General features: G+C 38.1%; 1 protein-coding gene across 8 annotated transcripts in view; it reads left to right on the forward strand.

Annotated features, from left to right (window-relative positions):
- Nucleotides 1–15,143, forward strand: part of AFF2 (ALF transcription elongation factor 2) — a 368,508-nt gene that overhangs the window by 122,475 nt on the left and 230,890 nt on the right. For all 8 annotated transcript variants that reach the window (XR_009725983.1, XM_061356781.1, XM_061356774.1 and 5 more), the window contains exon 3: nt 4,009–4,899. Coding sequence is in view for 7 of the 8 variants with exons in the window: in XM_061356774.1 (XP_061212758.1) it covers nt 4,009–4,899 (891 nt within the window). In the remaining variant the exon portion in view is untranslated. The remainder of the gene's footprint in view (nt 1–4,008; nt 4,900–15,143) is intronic.

Below are 15,143 nucleotides of genomic sequence, written 5' to 3' on the forward strand. Positions count from 1 at the left end.
CATCGCCATCCGTCATCTCTTTGCTCTAGCTGTTGCATCTTCCTTTCTATCCCTCTGTCAAATAAAACTTAGGTGATCATTATGGTTTTGGACAAGTGTATGTTTCTACGTCAGTTCTTTGTAGTATATGTATGTGTACACATACATGAAAAGAGATATTTATATCTGTGGGTGTATAAAATACATCTGTACATGCTTATTAAAAGATAAAAATGTTCTTTTCAAGCTCTGCTGTCTCATGTGGGGAAACAATGACAATGTTTTGACAACATGATGACATCCAGAGTTATTTCAGGGGGGTCGGGCAGCGAGGTCTGTGTTGCCCTTTAGTGCAAGTGGGTTGCAGGTCTTGCCCTTGAACTCTGGTGCAACCTGCTAATGCTTGATTTTGAAGAAGTGATCAGAGAAGAGCCTGCAGTGACAACAGACATTTGAAAAAGCAATGTCAAAGTTTTCCTGAGACAAGCTGCAATTTTAGCACTGAGTTGTTGATACTGTTTTATGTTTTGAATTAGTAAAGACTTTCAGAGATGAGTGTTTTAGAGAAAGCAGTAGGAGTATTTTTTGTTGCCTTTAAAAGGAATCGCCTCAGAAGAGGTCAAATTGAGAAAGAGAACACAATGGGAAGCATTTCCATTGGGGAGCCTTTGATGAATGTTAAATCTTTTATCTTTTTCAGGTAAAGCCCCTCAAAAAGCCCAAATAAATCTCAGGCTTCTAACCCATGGAGGTTAGTTTAACTATGAGGTGTGAGAAAGTGAATGAGTTGTGAAACCTCAAGTTTCATGCAAATTTTCACAAAACCCTTGTAGATGGGCCTACAAGTTTGAGTGCCTTAATTCTTTTCTTTGTTAACCTAGAATGTAATAATAGCTAGCTAGCAAACTGGTCTTCCAATAGGATTCTATTACAGATACTTGTAGAAAGCAATAGAACCAGAGATAGGAAGGTGTACATTTCCTAAATTAACAAGAGCCTAGAATGACGGGGAAGGCCCTAGCCATGAGTCACAAACCAGGCATATAATTTATGCCTTGGAATTCTCAGACGATGCTTCATTTCCTTAATGGTAGCAAAATTGTGATTTAACATGCTGTTCAGATGTGCAAGATGTGCAGAGTTATCCTTTCAGAAATAAGTCAATTATCCAGAATATGAAGGTAGAAATTGTCCCAAATCTGGAAGTAAAAAAGGGCAACCACAAATTATGACTGGATGTTGTGTTTATCTTGCTGGTATCCCAGCTTGTCAAGGATACTCTGCTTCTCACAAGAACCCTGAATGTTGAGTAAATAAAATAAAACCATTAATGTTATGCTTTATAGCTTAAATGCAGGTAGTACACTACACTACACACCCAATCTCGTTCAGGTGGCATTACAAAACTCTGGTCTTAGTTGTGCATGTTCTAGTTTTATTTAAGCGTAAGCCAAATTACTGTTCGCATTCACTATGTGTTTTTTGCTTTGCAGTCTAGTCTAAAGGCCATTGAAGAGAGCAGTAATCCTTCTATTGACTTCAATAACTATTGGATATGAGCTTTAGTGCACTTAATATGCTAAGGATGTGTAAATTAATTTAATCTGTGCTTTTCAGGAAATATATTTTTTATTAATGCTCCCAGTAAATGATTACAAATAATAATACTTTATATTTATACAGTGGCTTTTGTCTGCAGAATGTTCACATTCTGCAGAAAACAGAGTTAGTGTCAGGCAAAATTGTGTTTATCATTGTGACATGTAAAAGAAAATAGGTGGAATCAGATACCTCCAACACAGAAATGATTGAAAAGCTCTACATGCAAATTAAAATATTGATTCTTTCTGTGAGGATCTAGACAAGAGCCATTTAATATGCTGTGATGTTGAAGTGTTCTAGTGATGATATGTTGTCAGTACTTTCTTTTTTTCCTTTTAATAAAAAACCACAAACTTCTGCTTTCTGGAAAGTAAGCTAAACATACCCTGGAAGTGTAGCTGAAGCAGAGGTGAAGGCTGGTGGTCAGGCTTTTTTCGATACTCATCTGTTTCCCCTGTGCTACTCCATAAGGAGTTAAAGTGTTTGGGGAAGGAGGAACAGAACAAGTATGTAAGTGTTTAGACTTCGCATCATAATTCCTGCTGGGCCCTTAAGCACAATGGAATCTCCTTGTTTTAAATTTGAGGGTTGAACAGAGAGAGCCTGGTTTTGGCTGCTGCCCAAACAGCTCATTGTGCAACTCAGTTGAAGGAGAGTGCTCATATACAAAGAGCTTATTCTTAGCTTAGCTAGAATATAATTTTTGCCACTAAAATGACCAACCTAGGGACTTACTTAGTGAATAAAAGTGATCCATGGTTCTCAACAACTGGGATTATTAACTGTGTCAGTTAGGAGCACTGGCAAAATGTATACAGATGAGAACAACACTGAACAGTTAATTTTTAAATCACTGCCTCAGTGCAATGGCAATATATGTTACAATCCCTGAGAATGAGCAAAAGGAAATTTGCATTTATTATCTTCTTTTTAAAACATTTTTTATGGCCTGTGCAGTACTAAGGAAAAAAAATGTTTCTGCAATATTCTTCTCATCTCCTGACTAGTTCAGCAGTTGGTAATATAAGCAGGTATTTCAGGAGAAATCCATGCATGGATTTTTTTCATTGCTCAAACTTCTGCTTCATACTTAAGGAAAATGGGATCAGTGGCACATAGGGTCCCTCATCGAGGAATGAAGTGTGACACTCCAACAAAGCACAGGCTCATAGTGCTGCCTTTCCCCATCTCTATGGCCTGGTGTTAGGGCATCTTTGGACTGTAGCACTGTTTGCTGTATAGAGTGAAAAAAAACCCAAACATAAGTGAAAGCATAGTTGGTTGTATCCTGTGGTATCTTACACACACTACAACTTTGTCATTTAATTACAGACTGTAGAAGTTAACCACCTGCTTGAACAGGAACTATAGGTTTGCTTTGGTTTTATCCTTTGAGTCTTATAAAGTAATAAGCGTGGGGAATAAGTTGTTTTGTTTCTCTGCTGGTCATTTCAGTGGAACATAAAGGTCAGTAAGAAGGCTGGTGCTTTGTGTCTCTGTGGGGTGAGTTAGAACAGGAAGAGAGAGGAAATTAGCTGCATGTTAATTATAGCTTCAAGCTTATTTGTCCAGCTTTTCACAAGTGAAAGAGAAAAAAAAAGAAAAGAAAAAATAAAAAAACCCCACTTGATGCTTCAAAGGTCTAATAGCAGTGAAACTCAGATGAGTCACTGTTTACTTATTACTGGAATTCAGAGAAAAGTGGGACTCACAAATACAACCAGCCTCCAGACAACAGAAGAATCCCAGTACTTAAGAATATAGCAATCGTGTCTATTTATGTTCTGTAAGAAAATATTTTTGAATGGTCTTTTACATGAAGTTACTGTAGTATTTGAGTGGGTAGAAGCATTTTCTTTTCTAGGTTGAGATGCTAGATACGTCAGGTCAACCTGAACTCTTTCATGAAAAGTAATTGGAGTTACACTGAAGTGATCATGTGTTTATTGCGGACTACCCAGGTTCTAATTCTGGACTGTGGGTTAAGAGGCTGATAGAGCAATAACATACTTAAATAAACTGTGTGATTGCAATTCAAATGCTCAGTAGCCAGTAATTGCACGTGCATGTTTTGCATGATATGAAATGTACAAGCCCAACATCTCTGACATAAAACCAGCTTATTTTGCTCCTAACATCCATAACTGATGCAATTTAGACACTTCTCTGAGAGCTTATTTAAGAAAATGGGAAGCAGCATACAAGTGTTACTCATGCAAGCCTGTTTCAAGAGATTATTTCAACACAGTTATTGATAGGTTTTTCTTACATAACATATGCAAAATGTAATTGAAATTAAATTAAATGTCAGCATGACACCATTAAAGAGCTAACATTTGCTGTCTTCTAAGGCAACTATTCTGAGCAGCAACTTGTAATCAGGAATGTACTCACTCTTTTGCTTCATTTATTTTCTTGATATTTTAGACAAATAAAGGTGATGCCCTTGCAAACCGTGTCCAGAACACACTGGGAAATTATGATGAGATGAAGGACCTGTTAACCAACCATTCCAACCAGAGCCACCTTGTAGGAATCCCAAAGAATTCTGTCCCACAGACACCCATTGACAAAAATGAACAGAACTTTTTCCCAGAACCGAGGAACAGGATGATCCCATCTCATCAGATCAGTGGCCACTCATCGACATCAATGCCTCCACCTTCTTCGTTGTCATCTAATTCTACTTTGCTACACAGTCACCAGAGCAGCAGAAAGTCGAGGACAGACTGGTCACGTGGTGGTCACAACTCCAGTGGGGCCCAGCCAAGCCAATCCAGTAGTCAGCAGAGTCGGACAAAGCATAGCTCCTCTCATGACCAGGCACAGAGCAGGTATGAAGACCTCTATAATTGTCAGAGTGAGCAGCATAAAAGTGGAGGAACTGAGGAAGCAAATTCTATGGCAGCATCTTCACATTCAAGGAGGCACACTCATTCCAAGTCAGCACCTGGAGAACATACTTATAAAGAAAGCAGTCATTCGAAGTCGCCTGCAGAGCTTGAATTTGTAGGTCATGGTCCTGGCTCTCCACTTCCTTCCACTTCGTTGTTATCTGCAAACAACAGCCTTTCGTCTCAGAATTTCCCACCAGGACTTCACTGCAAGAACAGCATGGTCCAGCAAAAGCCTACAGCCTATGTCAGGCCTATGGATGGTCAGGACCAGGTACCCAATGACTCACCTGAACTGAAACCGCCAATAGAAATTGAGAGTGGGTATGGAAATCAGTCCTTTGGAACACTGCTGGAAGGAAAAGTGAATGCACCTAGTTCAAAGAACAAAGTACCAAAGCTCACCATTCCTCCTGTTAATGAAGTAAGTGTTTTAAAATATCTTCTCTCTAGTACTGCTTGAATATTTCATGCACTGAATATGTTTCACTAGAAATATGCAAGTCCATTTCCTGTAATTACAGTCTAAACTATTCCTTTTTTTCTAGATTGTGCATGACTACTGTTGGCAAAGTTTGTTTGTGATAGTCCAAGTAGCAATATTTAATGAAGTTTTAAAAGCCGTTTGGAATACTAACATTGCTCTTTTCTGACTAATATTAAAAGGCGAGATCTGTTTTGGTGTAATATATTTATACCAGCTTGAATTTTGGACAGAGGACTCTTAATATCTCAGTTCATCTGCAGTTTTCAATCTTGCATTTTCAGCTAGAAGCTAGTTTGATAGAAAGATTGCTGTGCTGAACTCTAAGGAAAAGTGGCAGTGTTCAAATTTAGTGGTACTAAATAGTTCTACCAGCAAGGAGTTTATTTACAGAGTTCGCTAAATTCTCATTGCTTTTAATGGAATTAATGTGGCTCTAGTTCTGAGTAATGCTTATGAAAATGTGTCCCATTAAAGCTTTTATGCATTCTGAAGAGCTCTTAATTTTGGGATTCTGTCCCAGCCTCTTCTACCAACAGTTTAAACTGTTGAATTTTGTATTGCTGGTCAATACAGTAGTCCTGTGAGGAACATTTTAGTTGGTTCATGTTCATGTCCATTCCAAGCATGGATGTCTCGTATGGATACCAACTGACCTATTTACACTCTGTATACTTTTTCTCTTATTCTGAGTTTTTCTAAAGCAGTAACTTTTGCAAGGTAGTTTTATAACATACATATGAGCAGAACTGCAGTATGGGTTTTTCATAGCTTTTTGTTTCCCCCCAAATATTTCCCTCCTTGGTAATATTTTTATACCAGGAATGAGGAGCAATGCATTCTTAAGCCACTTTATTGCAAAAGGTCAGCTTTTTCTATTGAAATAATTGTTTCAAGCCAATAATTTGTTTGACTATTTAAAAACTTGATGTTATTTATTAACATTCCAGGCAGCAACAAAGACTGATGTGTTTTGCAGTAGAGCTTGGAATAATTTTCTGGGAACTGCATCTGAAAACAGTAAAAGGCCTATTTATATCAAGTGGAAGCTGAGGGTTGCTTGCAGATGGTGTTTTATTAGAAACTGTATTTGTTAATAAACGTAGCTTTGTACAAGATTAGTTTACAGATGTTTCTGTTTATTTTTACCTTAGGTTAAAAATCTGCTGTTGTAGATGGCTTCATAGTCTGTTGCGATTTGTCGCTAGCATTGTTTGGCAAGTAAATAATTGCATGCAAAGGAAATAATGATGTTGTAAAAGCAAATACTTTTTTTTTTTGCTCTTTTTATCTATTAGCACTGTGAGTCAAAGAGGGACTTTAAAGTGCAGTATCAATAAGGGGTATTTTTGGAAATGGACCATACCTTTTGCAACTTGTATCAACTATTAAGAATGTGTGGGTTTTTTTCCTTTAATATTTAGAGTGAATGAAATCCTGGCACTGTTGAAATCAATTCACTTGTTAGCAATGGTTTTTTGGGTACAGGACTTCGCCCACAGCTTTTTGCATAACTGTAAGAAACTCTGATGTGAACTGTTGTTTTTGGAAAGATTCCTAGTTGCACAGATGAAAAATTGCATTAGGAACTTGTTGCTATAGCTGCTTTAGTTTATAGCGTGTACAGTGAAAAGGATAGGTATATAATTAATTCATTTTTGTTCAGATAAATGGTAAACTCTAGGCACTTTAGAAATGAATGCAGATAATAGTCTTAAACCAGTCTGCATTTTATGACCGGACAATAATTTGCAGGGGAGAAGAAAACCCAAAGCTGTGTTAAGATGATGAATAACTTTTCTTCACAGTACAGACCATCTGACAATAGCCAGACTGATGGATCTCTTACAGGCAAATCTCCTTCTGAGTTTGGAGGGTTGGATTATTATTTTTTTTTTCACCTATGTCAGGACTGTGAACTTTGGCCCTATGTGTTTTTCCACAGATGCGTATCCTGAATTTGATCTACCCTATGTTCAGCGATAAAACTCCTTCCAATCCAACATTATAGATAACTGGTTTAGTTTAAGCTTAATCAGAACTGACAGTGCACACCTGTGAAACCCATAACATTTTCAGAATGACTGCAGCGAGTGGCTCTGTTGTAATCTTTATACAATTGATGTGGAGGCTTATGATCCTTCGGTGGTGCTTATCAATTTATGAACCTTCCCTAGCCACCTTGAGCCGTAGTGATCTGCTTGAAACTAGTTTGCTCCTGCTCCCTGGGTTTCCATCCTAACACTGTTCCGGGTAGTGATCTTCAAACTAGCAGTAGGAAAGTTACTTTTGGAGGGCACTCCTCCATAATTTCTTCTGCAAGTCTCCTTTGTCCTTGTGTTGCTGAGTGTATGTATAGAGACATGTATAAAGTGTATGTATAGAGATTTGCACACTGAATGTTTTTCTCTCAGAATTTTATATGCTCTTAAGATGAAGAATTCTGTGAAGAAATAAAATTCGTAAGTAATGATCCTGCAATAATGGCACCTATTAGGATGGGCAAAGTTGAGAAAGACAGGTTTTGCTGTCTTAAGGAGAAGGAGGGGAATAAGTAGCCGAATACTTGAGCAAGCAGATTTAAAAGATGATTTCAGGCTGATGCGGAAATATGGTCCCATTTATCATGGCTTAATGGAAGAGGATGTTGAGTGCCCTGGAAGCATTTTGCCACGTGTAAGGAAGTGATCAATTTTATAACATAATTTGTGTCACTTGAGGTGTTGCTCTAAGAATCTTTGCTCATTCCCTGGGCCCAATTCTGCCCTCAGAGGTGCCCATCCATCTTTTGGCTCCTCTGGAACAGACATTGTTAATGCCTTGCTGCTGGCATGTTTCTACTGTGCAATGGATTGTGGTTTAGAGATTTCTGAGTTTGTAGAGATACATGGCAAGTTCACACAGACTTACCAGGCTAGTTCAGGACATGTTAGCAGCACTTAACGCACCCATGGATTCATTCTTGCCGTTTTGTGATTTCCAGATCTTGACTCACCCCCACGGAGCTAGTTCAGACCTGACTGCACCATGTGCGGCCATTTCTGGTAGAGAAATGGGGACAGCAGAGTCTCTGTAAACTTTCAGTTGTGACCTATAAGAATTTCTTTATGATTTTGTGATCCTTATGATTTCTTTTACCTTTCTCCTTTGTTTTACTTATCAGTAGTCTTTTCTAAGGGTAAAGGCAAACAACTTAATGGTTTGGTGCCTTGTGCAAAACCCCATGTAACCACTAGCACCCAGGCTTGGCTGCCTCAGTCTCAGAAATTGTGAACTAGACCTTTCAGAACTGGGAAGCCATAAGGCCATTGTGTGACTTCAGGGGGATATGCAGAAATCCGCCAGATACCATGACACAGAATTAATAAGAACAGCCCTGGAGCTAGAACTGATAGAAAAATTGATAGAAAGCCTCCAGCTCTAAACATCATTTTCTGTTCCTTTCTTATTAACTCTCATCTCTTTAGCCTGTATTTACATATGCACTTTTATATATATATATATAAATTTTGAGCTTACATTTAACATTTGGAAAATTGTGGCAAGCCTGGGACATTGCAAAGAGCTTTTGTGTTGTGTAGAATGTCACCTACTTGAATTGTATGATGGCATGATGGCAGGTGATTGTTACTTACCATTCAAAGAGAACTGCTTAGTTAAATCCTGTGCATTTCTTCAGAAAAGTGGAGGTTAAAGACCACAATAACAGCTGATCCTCTCTCTGCTGCATTAAAATCCAGAATCTTGATTCATGTATGTATATTTAAATCTCTAGGAATCAGATTCTTACAAATTATTTCAAATCAACTAACAAAATAGGGGATAGCTGAAAGAAAGCCTGTACTTTTCAGATTGGGCTTGAGCACAAATCACTGAGAGTACTGAATAAAGCAGAGCATCTTAAGGTCTGCAGGATCATCAGAAGATGTGTTCCTGGAAAGTCTTATGCATGGTTATCCAGAACAGTGCACGGATTTCTGTTACATGTTTAGGGATGGGAAATAAAGGGCAATTAAGGTAATTCTTAATTCTCAAGGCAGAGTTTTTAAATCTCACTGCACAATTGGCCTCACATTCCTACAAAGTAGCAAATGCTTGTGCACCAAATTTTCCCCAAAATACAAAGCTAGAAACAAATCCAAAAGGCCTACATCTATGTCACCACCCACTTAAGTAATAAAAAACGAAGAACTTCTATTTTCACTTTACTTCTAGGAAAATATTTTGATGGGTTCAGTATTCTGTGAAGTGATAAGCTTCTGTTACGTGTTTCAAATCATTCTATTATCGCCGCATGTATTGATTAGCTTAGTACTTTCTTAACTAGCTATAAAACAGGCTGCTCTCTTTCTGCATTAAAGAGCAAGAAAAATTGACAGGTAGATAACCGTATTGACTGAGCCTAAATAGTAAATGCAAGAGGCTTATATATGACTTATAAAACCCTATAGGAACCAAAGCTAATTTAGTATTTTTTTTTTCTTTTTCCAATTAAACAGAAAGAAGATGTCTTTAATTAACCACCCCCCCCCACCTTTTTTGATATATATGCTACTTTAGTTGCCAGCTATAGTACATTACCATAGTTGTGGGTAAATCACTTTTTTCAGATGCAAAGCTTTAGCTGTCTCCCAGACTGAGCTCCGAGGAAGAATGGACTGAATCCCGTATTAAACTGAAATCCCTTTGCTTGGTTCATATTTCAAAAGTCTGAGGCCAAAAAGCAAACCCAAAGAGCAGTATTTCTTACAGTATTACAGGTTACAGCCACATGTTTTTCATTTGTAAATACTGTGAGAAGTAATGTTCTTGTGATACTTCTAAATGAAGACCATATGACACCACTCGACTGAAGACCTCTTATTGTGGTCTTTTGAAGGCTACTGTCCAGTTGCTTGGACAGTTGCTACCAAAGCTATTTTGCAGAGATGGCAAAAGGACAGCTTGCCTATTTTAAATCAAACATAAATAAGCATATTTAGGCTTGTTTTTGAATTACTGTCATCAATGGGAACTTTGCGTTTCACATCAGACTGCAGAACAGTGCACTTTAAGTGACTTGAATAGGTGTGGTTAAAAGAACTGACCACATATATTTGGGTTGGGGAAGGAAGGCCTAGATAGCTTCTTTCTCACTGCGCATTTGTTAGTAGTTTTATGGTTTTGTTTTTTTAAGCTACTTCTAACCTTTTCTTGTTGGGAGGAAATAAAAAAATAATCTCACTGAACCTCTATTTGTACCTATATACCTATATATTCTCAGAATACCTCTATTTGCGAAGAGTCAGTCTCAGTGTGTGTTGAAAAGTCTTTGTTTCACTTTGTTTAAAGAAAAAGCTTTGTTGGAAAGCTCCCAGTGCCAAAGGAGCTGCTTGTAAGTGGGTTGTTATTGGTCCAAGTTAAGTGTAAGAAATGCTGTTATTCAAATGGTGTCATAGGAAATGTCACAAAGTAAAATTACCTCAAAGGCTTTGGGGAGAGGAGTAGAATTTGTTTTGGTAGAGCAAAGATGTTGAGATATCATTTAACATCTGAAGGGGGGTCTGTAGGGTGTATTCATAACTCTGCCAGTAGATTTCATGTGTGACTGTAGGACACTCTGGTACTTACAGGCAGTATAATTTGTAGAGGCTTTTTAATCAAGCAGCAGGCAAAAATCTTTATCAATCTTGTTTCCCATTTTGATGAGTGGTCCTCAGTGCCATGGAGCATATGACTAGGAAAGGGGGTCATAATATTTACTTTTCACCCTTAGAGGAATATTTTTTTTAGATATATAATGGAAAAGCACTATTACGGCTGTTTTTCCATGACTAAAACTGCATCTTTTCTGCTTCCTCTTGTTAATTTAAGGAAAACATCACAGGCCATATGAAAACAGTGTTACGTGTTGTGGTAACTTCACATTGACTGGTAATGTACTTTCTGAATAATGTTTTTTAGCTGGTAGTTTTTCAGCATCTTGTTTCCATCCATCTGGCGTACAAATGCGTAAGGAAGGATGCTCTTGGATCTTGATAGTCTACTTAGTTGTCAGTTAACAAGGATGTTCTCCTAGGACCAGTCTGGCAGGTCTAACCAAGTTGGCGCCTTTGCGCTTTCTGGAAGATGACCTGTTTTAATAAATATATTCTCTGCGAATTGTAAAACAAAGAATGCTCAAATAAAAAAAGATGAGAAAATACCATTTGCGGGTATTTGAATTTTTTATGATGTGTGTTTTCACTCTGGGAAGAGCCTGCATGCTTCTTACTGAGAACAGGATTGGCAGGTATCAGCATTTGGCCTTCTTTGCTGGAATGAATGGCCATTGTAAACTTTCCCGTCAGCTATGTTAAATACTACTTTACCTGTTGCAAACCTTCAAAGCAACACATGGCTAGTTTGAAAGAACGTACCTACAGCTCTTTCCTATCATAACTTTTGGGTACTGTTCTACAAATTATTCTTTCTTTTCTCTGTAGATAGCAGAGGAATTAAGTTTTAAATAGTCTGAGAACATAGAAGTTGCTTTTTTTTCAAGTACAGGCAAGACTCTAATGCACACACTTCTGCATGGGCAGTGGCAGCTTCTGTGATTCATGGCTGGGACTGAACCTGAGGCTTCTCAGGACAGCCTCTGGTTCTTCAACAGGAGCGGGGACTCTTGCTGTAGCTGTAATTGACTTTCTCCAGGGATCATTCATTTAGTGAATATGATGAAAACATTACATCCAACACATGCCTCTTAAGTGTATAAAAAGGGGCATAAAGAAAATACTTGACAATCAGTGGGTGTAAGTGTAGGCTCAGAGAAGTTCTAATCCTGATTACAATGGTAGTCAAGTAGAAAATTGGACTTTTCTTTATCTGGTAGGAGTAGATCACTAAGAAACAACTGGAATGCTCTCTCAGGAATCTGGGCAGCTGAATGATGCAGAAAGTGTGATTAGGTATCGTAGAGGTAACAGGAAGCAAAACACAAACCACTGTTCTGAATGCTGTTAGCAATTGAGACTGAAATACAGCTAGTGAAAGGTAAAGGAGGAGGGATAGTGCCATATTGTTAAAGCTGATTTAAGATTTACAAAGGCTATTGCAGTAACTAAGATAAAGCCTAGGGAAAGAATAATAAGAAAAAATCACTTATGCAGCAGAGGCATGGTAGTCATGAAGGAGATGTAGGTGTGATCTGAACATGCAGTGAACCTTTCCTTCAGCTTTCAGTAGGAACATGCTAACTATGAAGCAGAGAATGGACAATGGAAGTGAAAACAAGGAAACTGGACTCACTATAGGGGAAAGAAGAACTACAGTACCCAGGTATGGTTGGCTTTCTGCTGGGAATCTCAAGAGCAGAAGTGCTTAACTGTTCCTAAACTCATCAGACTCCATCTTGTGAAAATCTGTATGCAATATACAAGCAATTAACCTGTGGTCCAGAAGGCAGCCTCCTCCTGCTCTGTGTCTTTCCATTTTTACATGTGCAAGGGTTAAAACTTAAACAGGGGAAGTTTAGATTGGATATAAGGAGGAAATTCTTTCCTGTAAGGGTGGTGAGCCACTGGAATGGGTTGCCCAGGGAGGTTGTGAATGCTCCATCCCTGGCAGTGTTCAAGGCCAGGTTGGACGAAGCCTTGGGTGATGTGGTTTAGTGTGAGATATCCCTGCCCGTGGCGGAGGGGTTGGAACTAGATGATCTTAAGGTCCTTTCCAACACTAACTATTCTATGATTCTAAGACACTAACTTGCATGCATACTTGTGGATATTCTGTGTGCTTAGTTCATTGGCACTCAGAATAAGACTCAGATTTTAAGCTGTTAGAGCAATACGGCGTTAATCGTATTTATAACGTACCTTCAAAGTGTGAAAATCAGAGGAGGGTCTTCTATGAGCATTTCCAGCTTCAGGAACAGAGCCACCCCACTATAAACTGGTAGTCTCTGATTCACGTATGGAAAAACATTTAGGATCTGCAAGTGAAAACATCATATGGGAATACTTTAATAAAAAAAAAAGAGTGAAAGAAAGTTGAACATACAACTTGGCAACTCGCCATGAACTGCAGATATAGGTTAAAGTTATTTAGTTGGCAGGCGATTGCTAGTGTATTAGCAATGCTAGAAAAAAAAAGATCTAATTTCTGTATTTTGGCTTGTGCAGTAAAGAAATTCCTCCCACATAAATATGTTCATTTCACCTTCTGGGAAGTAAAGAAAGGAAACCATAGCTGCAGTCTGCTATTTAATCTTCCTGAAATTAGCATTTGGTGCTCAGGAAGATTGAAAGATTTAATGCCAATGCCTTCCTCAAAAGAAAGAAATGACACACCACATATGTTTTAGCACTGGTTAGACTGTTAAATGGAATTAATCAAAATCCACGTTAAAATATTTCCATGTGTTAATTAGCAACGGTTTGGAACATTAAAATACATATTGGTTTGGGAATAAATTAATGAAGAAATATCAGATTGAGTTTGTGGGCTTTTAATTGCAACATAATATACTATGTGTTTTAGAAAGGTAAATGTAAATATACTCCTATGAAATGCAATAGCAGTATGCACTTAAAACTGTGTAATAAAACAATCTAAACCAGGCTTTCATTATGGCAGAGGGAGTGATACCATTTCCCATTTTAAAAGAAACATTAAATCATCTAATAAGGCGAGAGAAAAACAGTTTTAAAATACTGAGAGTTTTATCTTGGGCCAAAGGAAGTTTTAAAATTTCTCCTTTGAAAATCATGATGATGTAGCAAGTACCAACAGCAGGTCTCCCATTGTGAGTAGAAGAATCACTTTTGCCTTTCTCTCCCTGCTGGGTCACTGCAAACTTTGTTTCCCACTCTCTCATGCTGAGACTTGAGAGCAGCAGAACAGCATAAATTTAGTTAAGTACGTAAATGAGCAACTGAACTCTTAAATTAAAACACACTAGGGGAGGTAGAGATATCTGTGGTAGCATTGTAGATACCTAACTCGTAGCTGAGGATAGAGGCCACAGTTGGCCCACAGAGTAGGAAGGACCTATTTCTTTTCCTAGGGAGGAATGACAAAAGAATATGTAGAAGTCACCTCCAAGAGGTTTCCTGAAGTTGCATCCCATGGTTTATCTCTCACATTCACATTGGTGGGGATGATTTTCTGTACATCCAGCACAGGGAGCTTAAGAAGAAGGTAGGTGTTGATTTTGACTTTTTCTGTGGTTGCTGTTCAAGTAGCCATTTGTAATACAACACTGAGCATGAAAAAAGGCTGAGGGAGTGGAGGGAGGAAGAGGCAAGGTAAGTACAGGTTCAGTCACTTTCCAGTCTAATGAGCCTATTTCTGCTTGGATTCGCAAAAATTGCTGAGAGGAGACAGTGATCATAGGTGTAAGACTCAATCCCCATTAATACTACCAATTAATGCTGCCAGTCTAAACATATTTCAGTTAATACATGCTGCTTTCCCTTGCATGCTTCCTCAGAATAATTACCCATTGTTACATCCCCCAGATGTGTAAACTTGTTGGGTTATATTTCACTGAGCCACAAGCTGTGACATTTAAATACACAAGACAAGCTTGCAGTTACTTCTGCTGTTTGTAAATATCCAGGCGCCCATTTATTTACATTTGCCAGTATTTTAAATACAAATATTGAGATAATTCTTTTTAAAATATTTTAAAACACTGATGTACCCTTTGTAAACTTGGGAAACTGTAGAGATCCTCAGGTCACTTATTGGGAGTCAGGAGTTGGATTTTATTACTTAGAGCTCATTCTAAATGAAAGCTTCATGTCCTCATCAGTAACCTGTCTGTGGGGTTTAATCCTTCTTAATGCCAAGAAATCCTAAGTTCCATGTCCTCAGAACTAAACACATCTCAAAAAATACATAATTTCTACTAGCACATGATAGTGACACTTGAATATGTTTGATTTTGAGCCCCTCTTTATATCCAGGATCCAGGAGTAGCTTTGATAGGCAGCTTTCTTGTGAAGTAAAAATTCTCAGTATATTTTGCTTTGGGAAGGAGAGATTGTAACAACATTTCTTCCCACCAACACATGCAGTTAACACATTGACATGAAATGTGGCACAAATTTAGCTAGGGAAATATTAAAAAGACTAATTTTTATTCAAAGCAATTATCCTAGCAACCACATCATTTGCTGTACAATAACCATCATCACAGAGGTCACTGTTTAACATGG

The sequence above is a fragment of the Neopsephotus bourkii genome, unplaced genomic scaffold (assembly GCF_033783945.1).
Source record: "Neopsephotus bourkii isolate Nb327-2 ecotype Australia unplaced genomic scaffold, CSIRO-AGI_Nbou_v1 NB_867, whole genome shotgun sequence".
NCBI classification, from domain to species: domain Eukaryota; kingdom Metazoa; phylum Chordata; class Aves; order Psittaciformes; family Psittacidae; genus Neopsephotus; species Neopsephotus bourkii.